The sequence below is a fragment of the Ylistrum balloti genome, unplaced genomic scaffold (genome assembly GCF_031769215.1).
Source record: "Ylistrum balloti isolate Yb309-2 unplaced genomic scaffold, AGI_CSIRO_Ybal_v1 Utg370196, whole genome shotgun sequence".
Lineage (NCBI taxonomy): Eukaryota > Metazoa > Mollusca > Bivalvia > Pectinida > Pectinidae > Ylistrum > Ylistrum balloti.
In genome coordinates this window covers 2770678-2785539 of record NW_026782173.1, presented here as the reverse complement: position 1 = coordinate 2785539, position 14862 = coordinate 2770678, and the positions used below count along the sequence as shown (strand labels likewise).

Below are 14862 nucleotides of genomic sequence, written 5' to 3'. Positions count from 1 at the left end.
ATAAGTGAACCATTTTATTTGACTCTCCTGTATTATATTCGAAATTTGTATTGAAAGACGCTATTCACTTGTGTGTCTTTTATATCATTACTGAGAGGCTCCTGAATTGATGCAGTCCGTAATTCTACAACTGTTTGGCATTTTGGATCCCGTGCTTTTTTCCCAGTATAGTCCCATGCATGCTCTATTTAATCCATATCTAGCGACATTGAAGAGAGTCTTACACTAGCCGGGCTCCGGGTGGTTTTGCATTGCCATCCATTAGGGTAGGTCGATTTGCGAATGGACGGGTATTAAAATGCGGAACAATGGTCAAATCTTGCTACTTCTGTAATTTAAGAGTTCCATCAAGGACATGTAAGTGTAGCCTACAGTTTAGAGAAAAGCTATTCCCAAACAGTCAAATACTGTTGTGCCCAGATGTGACTCTCATGTTATGCGTTATTTCTTTGTCTCCAAAAATGGACCTTGCCGTCTGTCAGAATATGTGAAAAGAAGCCTTCATCAGACCAGTTGACACTTCGCCAAGACTTAGTATGACCGATGTTCACGTGCCCATTACAGTCTTGCTTGTTTTTGAATTTTAGTCAACAGAGAGGACGCTCTACTGGTTGGTGAGATGAAATTGTCTATTGTTCGAACTCTGTTGACGACACGCCGGCTAAGGCGAACTTTCCACTGTACTCTGAGCCTGTTGACAGTGGTGAGTGGGGTTCGCCATGCCTATCTACATTCACAATTAGTATTTTTAGAAAAATAAGTGTTCATTAAAATACAGCATTTGATGGTCCCAATGTTATGGTCAAGTATATGTTTATTGCGCTACAACACAGAATTCAAAGTCACTGTTTTCTCTACAACATAACACGCAATAATACTACTCAGTAAATAGTGATCACATATGGCTCGTTATTAATGTGGATCTATTATACAACACAACACTAATTGACACTCACCTGAAATGCAATGTAAATAAATCCATTTCATTCAACAGAGAGGACGATCTACTGGTTGGTGAGATGAAATTGTCTATTGTTCGAACTCTTTTGACGACACGCCGGCTAAGGCGAACTTTCCACTGTACTCTGAGCCTGATGACAGTGGTGAGTGGGGTTCGCCATGCCTATCTACACAGATATCTACATTCACAATTAGTATTTCTAGAAAAATAAGTTTTCATTAAGATACGGCATTCGATTGTTTATTGCGCTACAACACAGAATTCAGAGTCACAGTTTTCTCTACAACATAACACACAATAATACTACTTAGTAAATAGTGATCACATTTGGCTTTAATTAATGTGGATCTATTATACAACAGAACACTAATTGACACACACCTGACATACAATGTACATAAATCATTTCCGGAAGGTTGGATTTTTATATTAACATTTTATGTCGTAGATAACGGTTTTTTCTTTATTTATTTTGCTGCTTATCGATCGATTCTTTTCAGGATTTATGTCGACAATGGATGGGTTTGTATCTGAACTGCGAAATGTGAAAGGTTTCCTTTTTTACAGCAATTCTTCAACAGTTCCAATGGCACGAGTACCCAGAGTGGCTGTAAAGTATGCCTAGGCCTCGGAGAGGTCCGTTATAACCTACTTTACGCGGTCACAAGATGGACGTAAGTGTGGAACTGGCTCGTAGATTGACATCGCATTAAGAGTTAAAGAATTAGTAAATTTTATTACACCTTACTGAGGTCAGGTTATCAAATAATGCCTTTATAATCATTTTCATATATTGTTGTTGGGATCATACGTAGACAAATCTTACCAATCATTCATAAAAAGATCATTGAAGCATTATTAATTTTTAGTCCGTCATGAAAATAATTTGAAAACCCAATACTATTAAATTTAACCCATATTTTACTGACAGTTCAATAGCCGTATGTCTGCCCTCAGGAGTGTTAATCGACAAGCTAGGAAATGGTTGTAAGTACGTCATATCTGTTGATCATATTGTGCTTCCAAGAGCAGTTCTAAAATAGCACATATATATAGAATTTTATATGAGATTCAGTTGTTGAGATATGTGGAGTAATTCATGTTTTCGTTTCATCGATTCTCTGGCGATAAAAGGCAATCCTCGTACTGTTATATCTTTCGTTTAACACCTGTTTCGCGTATGCAACATACGTAGAGCTGACAAATCAGCTACTGAATTTAATTATCATTAACATTAAAATTCAATACCAGCTGTGCGTACAGGCCAATATTCCACTACTCTTTAATCTTGTGTTTTCTTACGGTTACATAAGTCCATAATGTCCAATGCTTTCAATTAAAATAACCGGTGCAAAGGTTGAATTAAGATGACCAACAGAAATATTATTTCAATCGACCACGATCTACATTGTATGTGTTGTCGATGAAGTATCGGTTAGTCACATGGTATGTATACGTGACTCTCTCGTTATGAAGGCGAAGAACCACCGAATCAGTCTATCTTTTTCCTTTCTCGTTTTTCTAGGTTCTGCGATTCTCTTCAGCATTTTGCCACTAATAGGATCAATCCTTTTCATCGTGGGAACCACTTCAGATGCCCCAGTGACTCCGCCTATGTACATACTGATGTTGATAGGGTATTGCTTGTTGGCGTTTGGAGACGGAGCTCTACGTTGTATGTGCTTAGGATACACTATATATTTTACGGCAATACGGATTACTGATTCTGAGTGTTATCATATGATTGCATCCTATGTCCATATCTGCAGCGATATTTCATGTTCTTTTGTGATAAACCACAAAAGTTACTTTCTTTCTTTTGTTCATATTGAGGTTTACTTTTATTGAATCGAGTTTTTGTTTTATGATTATATTCACATGTTGGTACTATCTTGTTTATTTCTACTTGTTTCGCCGTTTACAATGTTACCTGATATGATGTACAATAATAATATACATATAATGTATATGACGTTGGTATCATACATTGCTTTCCATTTTCTTTACAGTTCTCTTTAGCACTCTGGTTTCTTAGTCCATTGATTCATCTTTCACATGGAAGGATATATACATTGGAATCAACATACTGACATTTACTTCATCATGAATACATCATACTTGTTTATCAGTTTGTCTTTTTTATTTCAGTTGTTCAAACAAGAGTCGTTGCCCTTTGCTTCCCGGAGTCCACACTCATCCCCCTAGCGTTCGGCACATTAGGATTTTCCGGACAAGCCATTAGCTTGTTTGTCACACCGACCGTTGCCACGACTATAGGACTAGTGCCTGCAGTAGTTCTTGGTAAAATGTTATTTGTTTAAGGCATTTTAGCTTGGCAAAAGCTAATGTCTAATTAAGACGTTACTATTGGACAATGGAACCAATCAGTACATAATTATCATTATCAACATATGGTAGAACAACAGCACAATCCATTATATTATGCTTGCAATAAACTGATAAAATCGTAAGGTGGACACTATGATATAGAACACACATTTGTTGTCAATACCATCTTTGAATTCACGAAACCATACGACTTGCTAATAATATTTAAATATACGTAATGCTATGTATGAGCTTTTTAGTTCAAGTTCAAAGCAAAATAACATCTCTGCAAAGCAATAAAATTGTAGGTTAAGCAAGCGCATGCGCTAAGCACGTTTGCTGTCGTTTACAGATGCAGTAATATGTGGATTTGGAGTTGTATGTGCTGTTGGCTTAGCATTCCTTCTTCATATTAAAACACTCCCGATAGCAGATGATTGTCACAACAAAATGTTGGTAAGAAAACAATGGCCAAAGATTGTTTTTACTTAAAAGATATATGGCATATCAAAGTTTAAAGAGAATCGAATTTTTAAAGAAAAAGTTATATCACTAGTTACTTCAGCTGGGCTGCACATTAACCTTAAACCATGGTTTTTGATTGTAATTTCCAAACTTCAAATTAATTATTGTACAAAATTCTCAGAAATGAGCACTGCCACTCAATATAAATTCAGGGGGTTTATATAATGTAGACCCAAATAATAAACTAAACTGTCTCATACAGCTTTTTCACCTTTTCCAGTGAAACTGATTTTCAAATTTTGAAATCTATTGATCGACGAACGAAAACAAAAGTGAACGCATTTAATCCTAAACTCTAGATGCATCTTCCACCAAATTCCATAAATTTCGTAATGTTCTTATGTTGATAATTTCACAAAGTCAGGTAAATGGGTGTTTACTGAACTAAGTCTATCTATTCGAATAAAATGCATGCAAGTTACGGCTCCGTCCTGTTTGGTGTCTAAGTGACACGAAAGGCTTAGATTATGAAACCTGTAACGGAAATGAGGAAAACCGAATTTGTCCGAAAACAATGTCAAATTTTATATCATTCGCGATGCGGATTTTTTTCAGGAGAAATTGATTTAACATGAAACATGCCAATAAAGTTAAATGCGAACGTTTACCGTTTTGTAAATAAATCTATGGTTGTATCGTTTGTAGGTGGCGCCATGTCTCTGCATTATTATAAATTGATATATATTATCTTTCAGACATTGAGACAAATTTGCATGTTGCCGGTATCGTATTGGTTGTATGTTATGGCTATTGGACTAGTGACTGCCTGTTGGATTGCAAAACAAGTGAATTTGCCGTAAGAACTCTGTAAACCTCATTTGTCAGTGGTATACATGTGAATGGTTATAATCCATCAGTCAGTTGGCAAGTCATGTTGTATTTCTGTATAAACCTCATGTACATCAACTTAGTACAACTACCAGAGAGAATGATATGCACAGGCCATTACATTATTTACTTGAGTCATATACATGGTCCGATCAATGTCAATATGATGCCTTGCCATATGATAAATAAACGTAACTGACGTAATGTTAGTAATTCTAAATATTTACACTATCATCAACACACATTTTGATAGTTTCACTTTTATTTGACATATTTTGAATGCATCCTTTAATAAGTACGATGTATTTCTATACGCATAATATGTGGATCACTTACTATTATTGTATTGCCTTTTATATACGTCCTTTTATCTTTGCTCTGTCATATTTCACATGATGTTATATTTCAATTCCTCAAATACTTGACAATCTAACTAGCTTTTGTGTCGCCTGCCAAGGCGACTTATATGTACTACTTATTATATTGGCGACGTTTACTTTGGTCGATCAAGCTAAAACTTCACATATACTTCCTTACCAGAAGTATTTTTTGGGGATTGCTTTTCAGATCCAAAGGTCACATTTCAAGGTCACTGTCACTATAAATAGGAAATTGTTTCTTTAATCGCGATAACTTGAGTACACTTTGTCCGATCTACCTCAAACATCATACAGAGTTCCTTATCAGAAGTGCTTGCTTGGAATTCCCTTCGACACAATGCTTTTAATCTGCGGGTTTATTCATCACATCTCAAACAAATGGACAAATTTTACAAATGATATGAATACAATGAATATCTATGGCTATTGTTCCATATAACACATCTCCAGAAATCTTGCTGGGCAGGCGACACATAAACTTCCGTGGAATTCAATATATTTTTAAACATCATATTCCACCGATAAGGTAATCAAATATGATTACATAATTTAGTGATGTCTTTCGAGTGTACGTGTAGGATGTTTACAATTAATAAATCAGTATTGTAAAGTCCATGTTAAACTATCGTGAAGTTCTATCATTACAGAGACTATTTGCAGTTACGATATGGCTATACCATGAGCGAAGCGAGTTACATAACCGGTATATCATCACTTATGTTGTTACTGAGTCCCGTTTTATGTTCAGTACTGGTAAGTAATATAACTAATCTACCAGGAACTGTAAACCTTCCGTAATAACTCTATTTAAATGGTTGCATTCCCTCATGATTATTTGTCATGATTGATTCAATTTTGTTTCATCCGTATGAAGACAAAACGAATGCTTATCAAGGTGAATAGAAACGGACAATTTGGTTCCGATTTGCGAAAGAACCACAGGTCAAAAGCTCTAAGTTTCTGAAGAAACACAAGCATTTTTTCTATAACGGAATACAACAAAGAAATCATACAATTTAAGACTTACCTTTCAGATATATCATTATTTATTAGTTCATTTGAAAGCCTTTTTCCCATCATTTTTGGCAGTTCATCTTTAACACCTTGACAAATGGTAACATTTTTCATTATTTGTTTTGACGATTTGATTCTATTACAGAAGAATATCGACTGTGACGGAATTATGACCATGACTTTTCTAATGTGGATGGTGCCATTCTACGCCTTAATTGGATTCTGTCCCGGTGTTAGCGTTATCATTATTGGCATAGGAGATGGAATAGGTATTACTATTCTTACGGTAAGGATAAAATATATGACCATGGAAATATCGATACGATCATATGAAGAGAAAAGAAAGTTATGGCAATCGTACTTGGCGTTAACAAATACATTGATATGGATTGGTAAGTCACATTTGACTGAGTATACTCGTGGCTACAATTGGATATTTTATATAACGAGGGTATTCCCGTTGTAAACTCGTGTTTAGTCAAAAACACCTCAGTATTGTACGACCCGAGATAAACAGCATCTTTCAAATATTTTGTACAACGACAAAGAATAATGCAGGTAAGAAATAAACTTTTATGAGGAAACGATGAATTTCACCTAAGGAGATAAAGTGCAGAATGTCATCGTCAATTATCTGTTTTCTTTTAGGTACATGATGTAGGTATTGACGAGGTAGCCCACCGTGGCTACGATGTATAAGCATGATCACTTTGATTGCCTACCGTGACTTTTTTATTTCTTGATGCTTCACCAATCAGCAATGTTTATATGTCCTAATTTCATTGGCTTGTTTCCAATACCCCACTTCTGTGATTTGTAAGTCAGTGTCCTAAGAGATTAAGACTACATGGATTTTGTATAGTCACTATCATGATCATATCGGGATATAACGTTATTCCTTGTATGTTATGAAGATATGTTTAATATTTAGTTTGTCATAGTAACCTGCTTTAGGTTTGTTTCTCATGGTTAACATAACTAACTTTGGACTACCAAGATTTCCCCAGCAGGTGTCGCTCCGAGAATACATTATCTTTAATTCCATTAACTTGGTCGTTAATCAAGGCGTTAATTGTTCTTTTTTTGTCCCTCATTTCACTAATGAAAGATTTTTTTATAACATTTGGGTAAAATTTCGTGTTTTTCTTCGCTAATGAACTCGAAACTGACAAACTAATTTTCATTCACAACGCTCCTTTTGATTGTTTTGCAATTGCTGTAAAATAGATCAAATTGATATATACACATAATGTTGATGAGTAAAGCTTGAGAATCTCAACGGAAATGTCCTAATGTCTTGTAACTGTTCAGTTACCATGTATATGTAGTACCACAGCATATCGTTGTAAACATAATCTGCCATTTTTATATTAGGTTATGATGTGGCAGCTTCTCGTGGCTTTGTCTCCACCAAAATATGTGGGTACTCTTGGGGGAGTGATGTACGTAATGGTTAACATCATTACATCCCTGGCGTTGGTTGCATCTGGATATCTATTAGAGAAAGGCGATATGTAAGTGTATTGAAAATAAGTCGTCGAATGTTCAGTATATTAATACCATACCATTTACAAAGAAATGCTTTAATTTGTGCCCAGCAATAATAGAATGATATTTTCTTGAATTCGTCTCAAATTTAACGCTTAACATGACCGTTATGTTAAATGTCGGTTTTTATACACTTAATATTTCATAGCATTGAGAAAGAGGTGGAACTGCGCAGATACCAGTATTTCTTCTTGATGTTGATAATAATGTCCTGCACGGCAGTGGTCTGTGGAGCCATGATGAACGCACTGGATGTCCGAAAGGTGTTTTCAAAATTTGAATTCAAGATTTCACTTTAAAGCCCAGATAAGAAGGGGCTTTGATCATATACTAATTAATAAAATTCATATCGTATCGCACTTCAATCTCTTGTTTTGTAGATTTGTATCCGTATTGACCAATGTTCGACAAATTTGTAGATTCTATCTTCTGCTGTTTACATTACATGCAATATAATCCTAATAGAAATCTCGTACCTAAAATTATATAATGTTTTAAAGTATGAGGTTGATGGCGCTGATTTTAAGGATAAATTCAGGACTTAATAACATACTGCAGTGGGCGTTTCCCTAGATATCCAAATTCATGTTAACGTTAATTCATATATGTTATATTTGGCTTTTATTTCAGGCCTACACTTTGAATTCCAGAATACGCAGATGGCAACTATCCAATACAGAATCTATAGGATTAATGTCTAGTACTGAATCGTCCAACAAGTACTGTGATATAAACAATGTAATGGAGGAGTCTCCAATGGAAAGTAATATTACTACTGATTGAAACAGGGAAAGCATCAAAATATACCTTTTATCACTTGATCCGCGTGTTTGTGAAAATACTATTTAGTTTATCATGTTTGATTTCAATTCCAACTGTCCACATTTTCTCGTCTGTTTTTATACCCAATATCAGTTTTATATATTACCTAGGTCCATTATACCATTAAGATCGTATCTGATGATTTGGAGTACAATAGAAAACCCCGTAGACGGAGCGCTGTATAATATTAATGTTAAATATTTTCCCTTTCTTATACATCTTTTTGTCCTTGCAGAGGTTTGAATTATAGTGTTATAGCAACGTTTAAAGGGATAGGTTTGTTTATCTAATTTTTGTTATTTTTTTTTTTATTTATTCGATTTCCATATTTATTGTGTACCACTTACACTTGGCGATAAAACCAGTCTAGCACATCGTTACACAAAGAACGCTTCACTTGTCATCTGCTTGAAATGATATTAACAGTTGTAAATTAATTTGACTACAAACAATCCACAAATGTTAATGATGCACAGGAGAACACAATAAAATGAATACCGCATGTTTCAAACGGTTTATGTTTTTTTTTTCAAATTAAATGTAGTTAAACTCAGGGACATAATTATATGATTATATTGTTTAAAAAAATGGCTGTCATCAATTTAACGAGCTTGAACGGAATTTTTTTATGTGTGATAATTATAATCTTAACTTGCTTTTTAAAAGGTTTATTTGTACATTACTTAATGTCTTGGTTGAATTACTCACTACATCAGTGCTTCTGTGAGGGACTACCTACCTTTGTTCACCATCAGTGGAAAAAAATACCATAAATTAATATTAATTTAAAAAGAAAATAAACTTTCTATTCTACGTTGGTAATTAAGAGGTAAAGTGTAATTATTTTTAACTTTTAATTCAGAGTTATCAATAGCAGTTGGAAATCCATTCCAACAGTTCGCTTGCCCGCTGGACAGACACAGTAGTGATCTTTGACAGGGTCATCTTGATCATTTATTTTATAACGCAATCCAAACATTGTATTTTGACTGCGCCTTGAATGGGTTTGGCCTCAGAGAAGATTTTCATCATGCTGATAGATTCAGAGTCTCCAGCAGGAATCAGATGCTCAGCAATATATCTGGGTGCTACTTTCAACTGGTATGATCTGCAGGTTACTGGTTATAAATATTCCATATTCAGTACTGGAAACTCTATTGAACAGGCATCAGGTTTCACCCAGTTGGCCTTGTTGCACCTAGAAAGGTCAGGTTCATCTGCACTCTGACATGATTATTAGTAAACTTGATGGAAGATTTGAAGTAATTTGAATTGAATACAGAATGCCTCACATAAGTGTAACATTGTCCATGTAATTGTCTACAGATACTTGGTATGAATACTTTATAGTTATACCTTTAGATGTTTCAGGAAATTTACATACTTGCACATTCAGGTGTCAGACAAGGTTATCATTTCTGGTTTCATTTATTAATTAGAACATACAACTAATTTATATACATTATTGTGATGTTTAATGATAAACGAAGAAAAGTGGAATGATGATAACATGTTATCAGTAATACTGATTATTTAATCATTGTTAAGTTTTTATGATACAAACTAAACTGTTAGTTGTTCTTTAGAGGAGAGATTTCTAGTGCAGAAAACACCATGTTAGGTTATACATCCTAAATTTGATTTTAAAACAAATAGAAAATACTTAATGTGATTTGGTACCACACAAAATTGGAAAAACAGTAGTATTTGGCACAAAAACAATGAAAATCATATCTTCAAAATATATTTTACCGCTTTTGAAACCACTTCGAATTTATTCAATAGACAGCATATATACGTAGAAAGTTTTTAAAGAAGCATGAAATATAGACTGAGATTGAAACTATACGAAATGAACTTGACAAACTTTGATATATTCCTTATTTTGCGAAAATGTTGCATTTTTTTAAATCAAAGTTATCAATATGCTTACATTTTTATGCCAATATAACATATGTGGTATCATAATAACGGTCATTTGATGTACTTTAGGCTTGTATATAAATATTTTCATGCAGCAAGTATTTGTCATTATGTTAGGGTACCTTTGTTATACAAGAAGGTCCAGTATGACTATAAGTAGTTATAATGACTATTTATTTATGCGGTTGTAGGTTATTTTCATGTATCTACATATGGCGGAAAAAAAATAATAGAAATCTATGTGGGGGCCAAATGTTGACCCCACCTTTCAACCTGTTGTGAAAAGATATTTATCTCCGATACAAAGGAAACTAAAACGATCAAATCTACTCAATAGATTTATTGAAGGCATATGTTTTGCTACAACTTCCTAGTATTAATGAGACTGATTGAGTCAATGACTCCATGAGTAAGTTGCAATTCCCGATCAACAAAAATTATCATCTAATCAATCAAGATCAAATCGATGATTAAATCAATCGATATCAATCAGTTACCGATAGATCTGAATAGCAGTTTCCAATCAATCTATATAAAAATCGATAAATTGAAGCTCTAAACCACGTGCTACTTACCTCTATCTCTGAACTTCTGCATCCACACAATGCTCAAAAATTAAAGTTTCGGACCATGCTTTATTTACCGGTAGTTTAAACTTCGTAGAGAAAAATTCCTGGTTAATTCTAAAGTAATGTAGATCAATACATTAGTTGTGAAAATCAACGCATTCTCGATACAATGTAGTGGAGAGTAGTTAAAGTTAGTTGTAAAGTAACTAAAATAAATACATTCTCGATACAATGTAGTGGGGAGTAGTTACAGTTAGTTGTAAAGTAACTAAAATAAATACATTCCCGATACAATGTAGTGGGGAGTAGTTAAAGTTAGTTGTAAAGTAACTAAAATAAATACATTCTCGATACAATGTAGTGGGGAGTAGTTAGAATTAGTTGTAAAGTAACTAAAATAAATACATTCCCGATACAATGTAGTGGGGAGTAGTTAAAGTTAGTTGTAAAGTAACTAAAATAAATACATTCTCGATACAATGTAGTGGGGAGTAGTTACAGTTAGTTGTAAAGTAAATAAACGGCGAGGAAATCTACATATGTAGAAGATTATGCCGAAATCTTGTTTAAAACCTATAAAGGGCGAAGTTAATGACCAACGGATGTCTGTGAATTGTTGTAGTGATGAGTGATGTGACAAGTTAATGTGTACATTGTGAGTATAATTAAAGACGTTATGTTTACTAGATATCTTTTTTTTAAGCAAATCATGTTACGTTCTGATCTCCCAGAGTTACTTCCCATCGTTTTCACTCAGTAGATGATATAGCGATAAGTTAGACAGCCGAGGGGGGCCTTGGATGATCTTGCTATTGGAGAGATGTTGAAAGAATCAAGTGTGTCTCAAGCGCGCGCCGCTCCCGGTAAGTCACTCTATGACACAAAACAAAATAAGTTACTAACGACAGCTAGATATTTTTGTTTCCTGGGAATAATGGCGAACTTAATTAGTTTACTTTTTTAATTCGAGTGTTATTAAATTATGATCTAAAGTAAGGTTAATATCATAATTTTTATTTGCATTTCAAAGTTCCTTTAAGGATCTACATTCTACAGATAGGAGATATATATGAGCCATTCTATTCCAGTGAACAAACAAAAGAAACGATGTTCAGATAATATTTACAACGTTCCATCTCCAGGAAATTTTTCATACACTTACACTATTACATTTGATAACTGTGTCGAAAAGGGAGGTAGGATATTCTTACTTACTATGTTTTTTAATGATAAGGGTATTTTTTTTACTTACTACAGTAGTGTACTGTGTTCGTGGCTACATATCTTTATCATCGATCCATGAAATTTAGGTACTTAACACTATCCTCCAATAGGCTGATCTTTATCTTATTTAAACGTGTTTGTCGTTGTGAAGAAAAAACCTACATATATTGATGGTAAAAAAGACAACAATTGGTGTCTTTTCTATTCTATTGTCGTAGATAGGGGTGTGATTATGCCTGTTTTGAGCTCGGAATGTGTGTTTTTAAACTTTGAAAAAGTACGAATGTTATTTTTATTTAAAAGTTTTAGTAGCAATAGTTCAAAATTCTACATTTTATTCTAAAATAATATAATGATGTGCTTAGTTCACAATGTCCCGTCTCTCTCGCACACAGACGTCCGCAAAAATAAACAAGAAAATGCCAACATGACAACATAATCATAGGTTTTCCCAGCCTCCTTTTCTTAGACTAGTATATATGCATGATTTGAGTTGCCGTGACGCGTGAAATCAAAGTGTATTTTTGTTTGGTTCGTCATCTATTAATTTAGAAAGGGATACCAGAACGTGTCATTAATTGTCGTAATTGGACCTCGTATGATATTTGTTCAGATCAATTTTCATATATACATTGTGATCTAGTGTTCATATAACATACTAGACAATTTTTGTCTACGATCATGTCGATATTGTTTACTTGTCTATTCACTGCAACTTCCATACATCCATTTTTGGGGATGTCAGTGTGGTGCAATTGTAAGGCAGCTGTAGAATTTGTTGGCGAGACCATTTGGTGCCGGAGATAGTGAGTTCGAGGGCCGTAAAGGGCAGGAGTCAAAACAAATTGTGTTAAAACAATCAAATATTTATAATCAACACAATGCATCCTTTACAGCTATGTATGGAGATACGAATAATTGTTTTTTTATTAACCTGTCCTATATTATCCGCGTTTGATATATATACATCAGCCAGTTTATAATGCTTCGGAGATAATACTATAATAATAAATTATGTATGAAAAATTCTGTCTTGTACTAGGAATATTTTTACATGAAAATATCAAAATCCAGACTATTGTATGCTAACGCTTTTGTAATATTTTCGTATCGTTAGTCAAAACACGTAATTGATATTTGTTTTGAATAGTGAAGGAAATACAACTCTCAAAATCTTCAAGTAATTTAGTCTATATGAGTTTACTGCTGAATTGTATGTAGGGTCAATATCTTTATCAGATAATCCCGGATATCCAAATGGTCTCTTGTTTACGTTACGACATAAGTACGCATTCAACTGAATACACGTGCCGTCATGTGTCTGTACATTAACCTTTGTTTACCGTGTACCTCTGTTATAAAACACCTTTATGCCTTCAAAACTGAGCAGCCGAAATTATAGAATATATTCAACATAACATTGGTGTAATTATAGTATATGCAATACCAAAAAGTAATTACAGAAGAGTAACAGATGTTAAAACTAAGAACACGTGAATTCGCAGACTCATGATCCTTCGATGTTGATTTTCCACTTATTTCTTTTTATTTTAACAGTAATTTCGTGTCATAATGTCGGTGAAAGCCTACATTTTACCTTACTAATAAAGACGAATGTTTGCTTCGATATAGGTTATAGATATAACATACTAAAGTAATACTATATTCACTTGTGTGTTGTTATATGGGGTGAGAATGTGAATCTTACTTATTCCGTACGGTATAATGTTAATACATGTGTATGAAATTGACAGAAAATCCGATGTAACGACATTCCAAACTCAGAATTTGAATGTTATGCAGCTTGGCATCAGACATATTACGTTGAACTTTTCAGCGATTGATTGTCCCAAAGAGGACTAATAGATAGTTGTCTTGCCTACATAGGACTGTATATATAGTTTTCGTGTCCACACAGGACTGTATTTATGGTTTTTATAGGGTACATGTCACCACTACCCTCAAACCATCAGAGGTTATAGCTGGAACTTCACAAATATGACTTTATCTTACTTGTATACCATTATATCACATATATACATGCATGCAAAGAACTGAAATACAAAATATTTCTCATTTATTTACCCTGCATTTTATATCGTAAACGAACACTTTTCCTTCCCGGTAAGTCACTGTATAACACAAGTTACTAACGACAGCTAGATATTTTTGTTTCCTGGGAATAATGGCAAACTAAATTAGTTTACTTTTTTAATTCGAGTGTTATTAAATTAGGATGTAAAGTAAGGTTAATATCATAATCTTTATTAGCATTTCAAGGTTCATTTAAGGATCTACATTCTACAGATAGGAGATATATATGGGCCATTCTATTCCAGTGAACAAACAAAAGAAACGATGTTCAGATAATATTTACAACGTTCCATCTCCAGGAAATTTTTCATACACTTACACTATTACATTTGATAACTGTGTCGAAAAGGGAGGTAGGATATTCTTACTTACTATGTTTTTTAATGATAAGGGTATTTTTTTACTTACTACAGTAGTGTACAGTGCTCGTGGCTACATATCTTTATCATCGATCCATGAAATATAGGTACTTAACACTATCCTCCAATAGGCTGATCTTTATCTTATTTAAACGTGTTTGTCGTTGTGAAGAAAAAACCGACATATATTGATGGTATGGAAGAAAACAATTGGTGTCTTTTCTATTCTATTGTCGTAGATAGGGGTGTGATTATGCCTGTTTTGAGCTCGGAATGTATGTTTTTAA

At 33.9% G+C, this 14862-nt stretch overlaps 1 protein-coding gene across 1 annotated transcript; it reads left to right on the top strand.

The window, feature by feature from the left end:
- Positions 1 to 308: 308 nt before the first annotated feature.
- Positions 309 to 9342, top strand: LOC132551416 (uncharacterized). Its single transcript, XM_060215555.1, has 12 exons — positions 309 to 357; positions 588 to 703; positions 1529 to 1635; positions 1893 to 1948; positions 2487 to 2636; positions 3110 to 3262; positions 3642 to 3745; positions 6182 to 6322; positions 7411 to 7550; positions 7733 to 7847; positions 8215 to 8347; positions 9269 to 9342. Exons 1-12 carry the CDS (start codon positions 309 to 311, stop codon positions 9340 to 9342), a joined length of 1338 nt encoding a protein of 445 aa, XP_060071538.1.
- The last annotated feature ends 5520 nt before the right edge of the window (positions 9343 to 14862 follow it).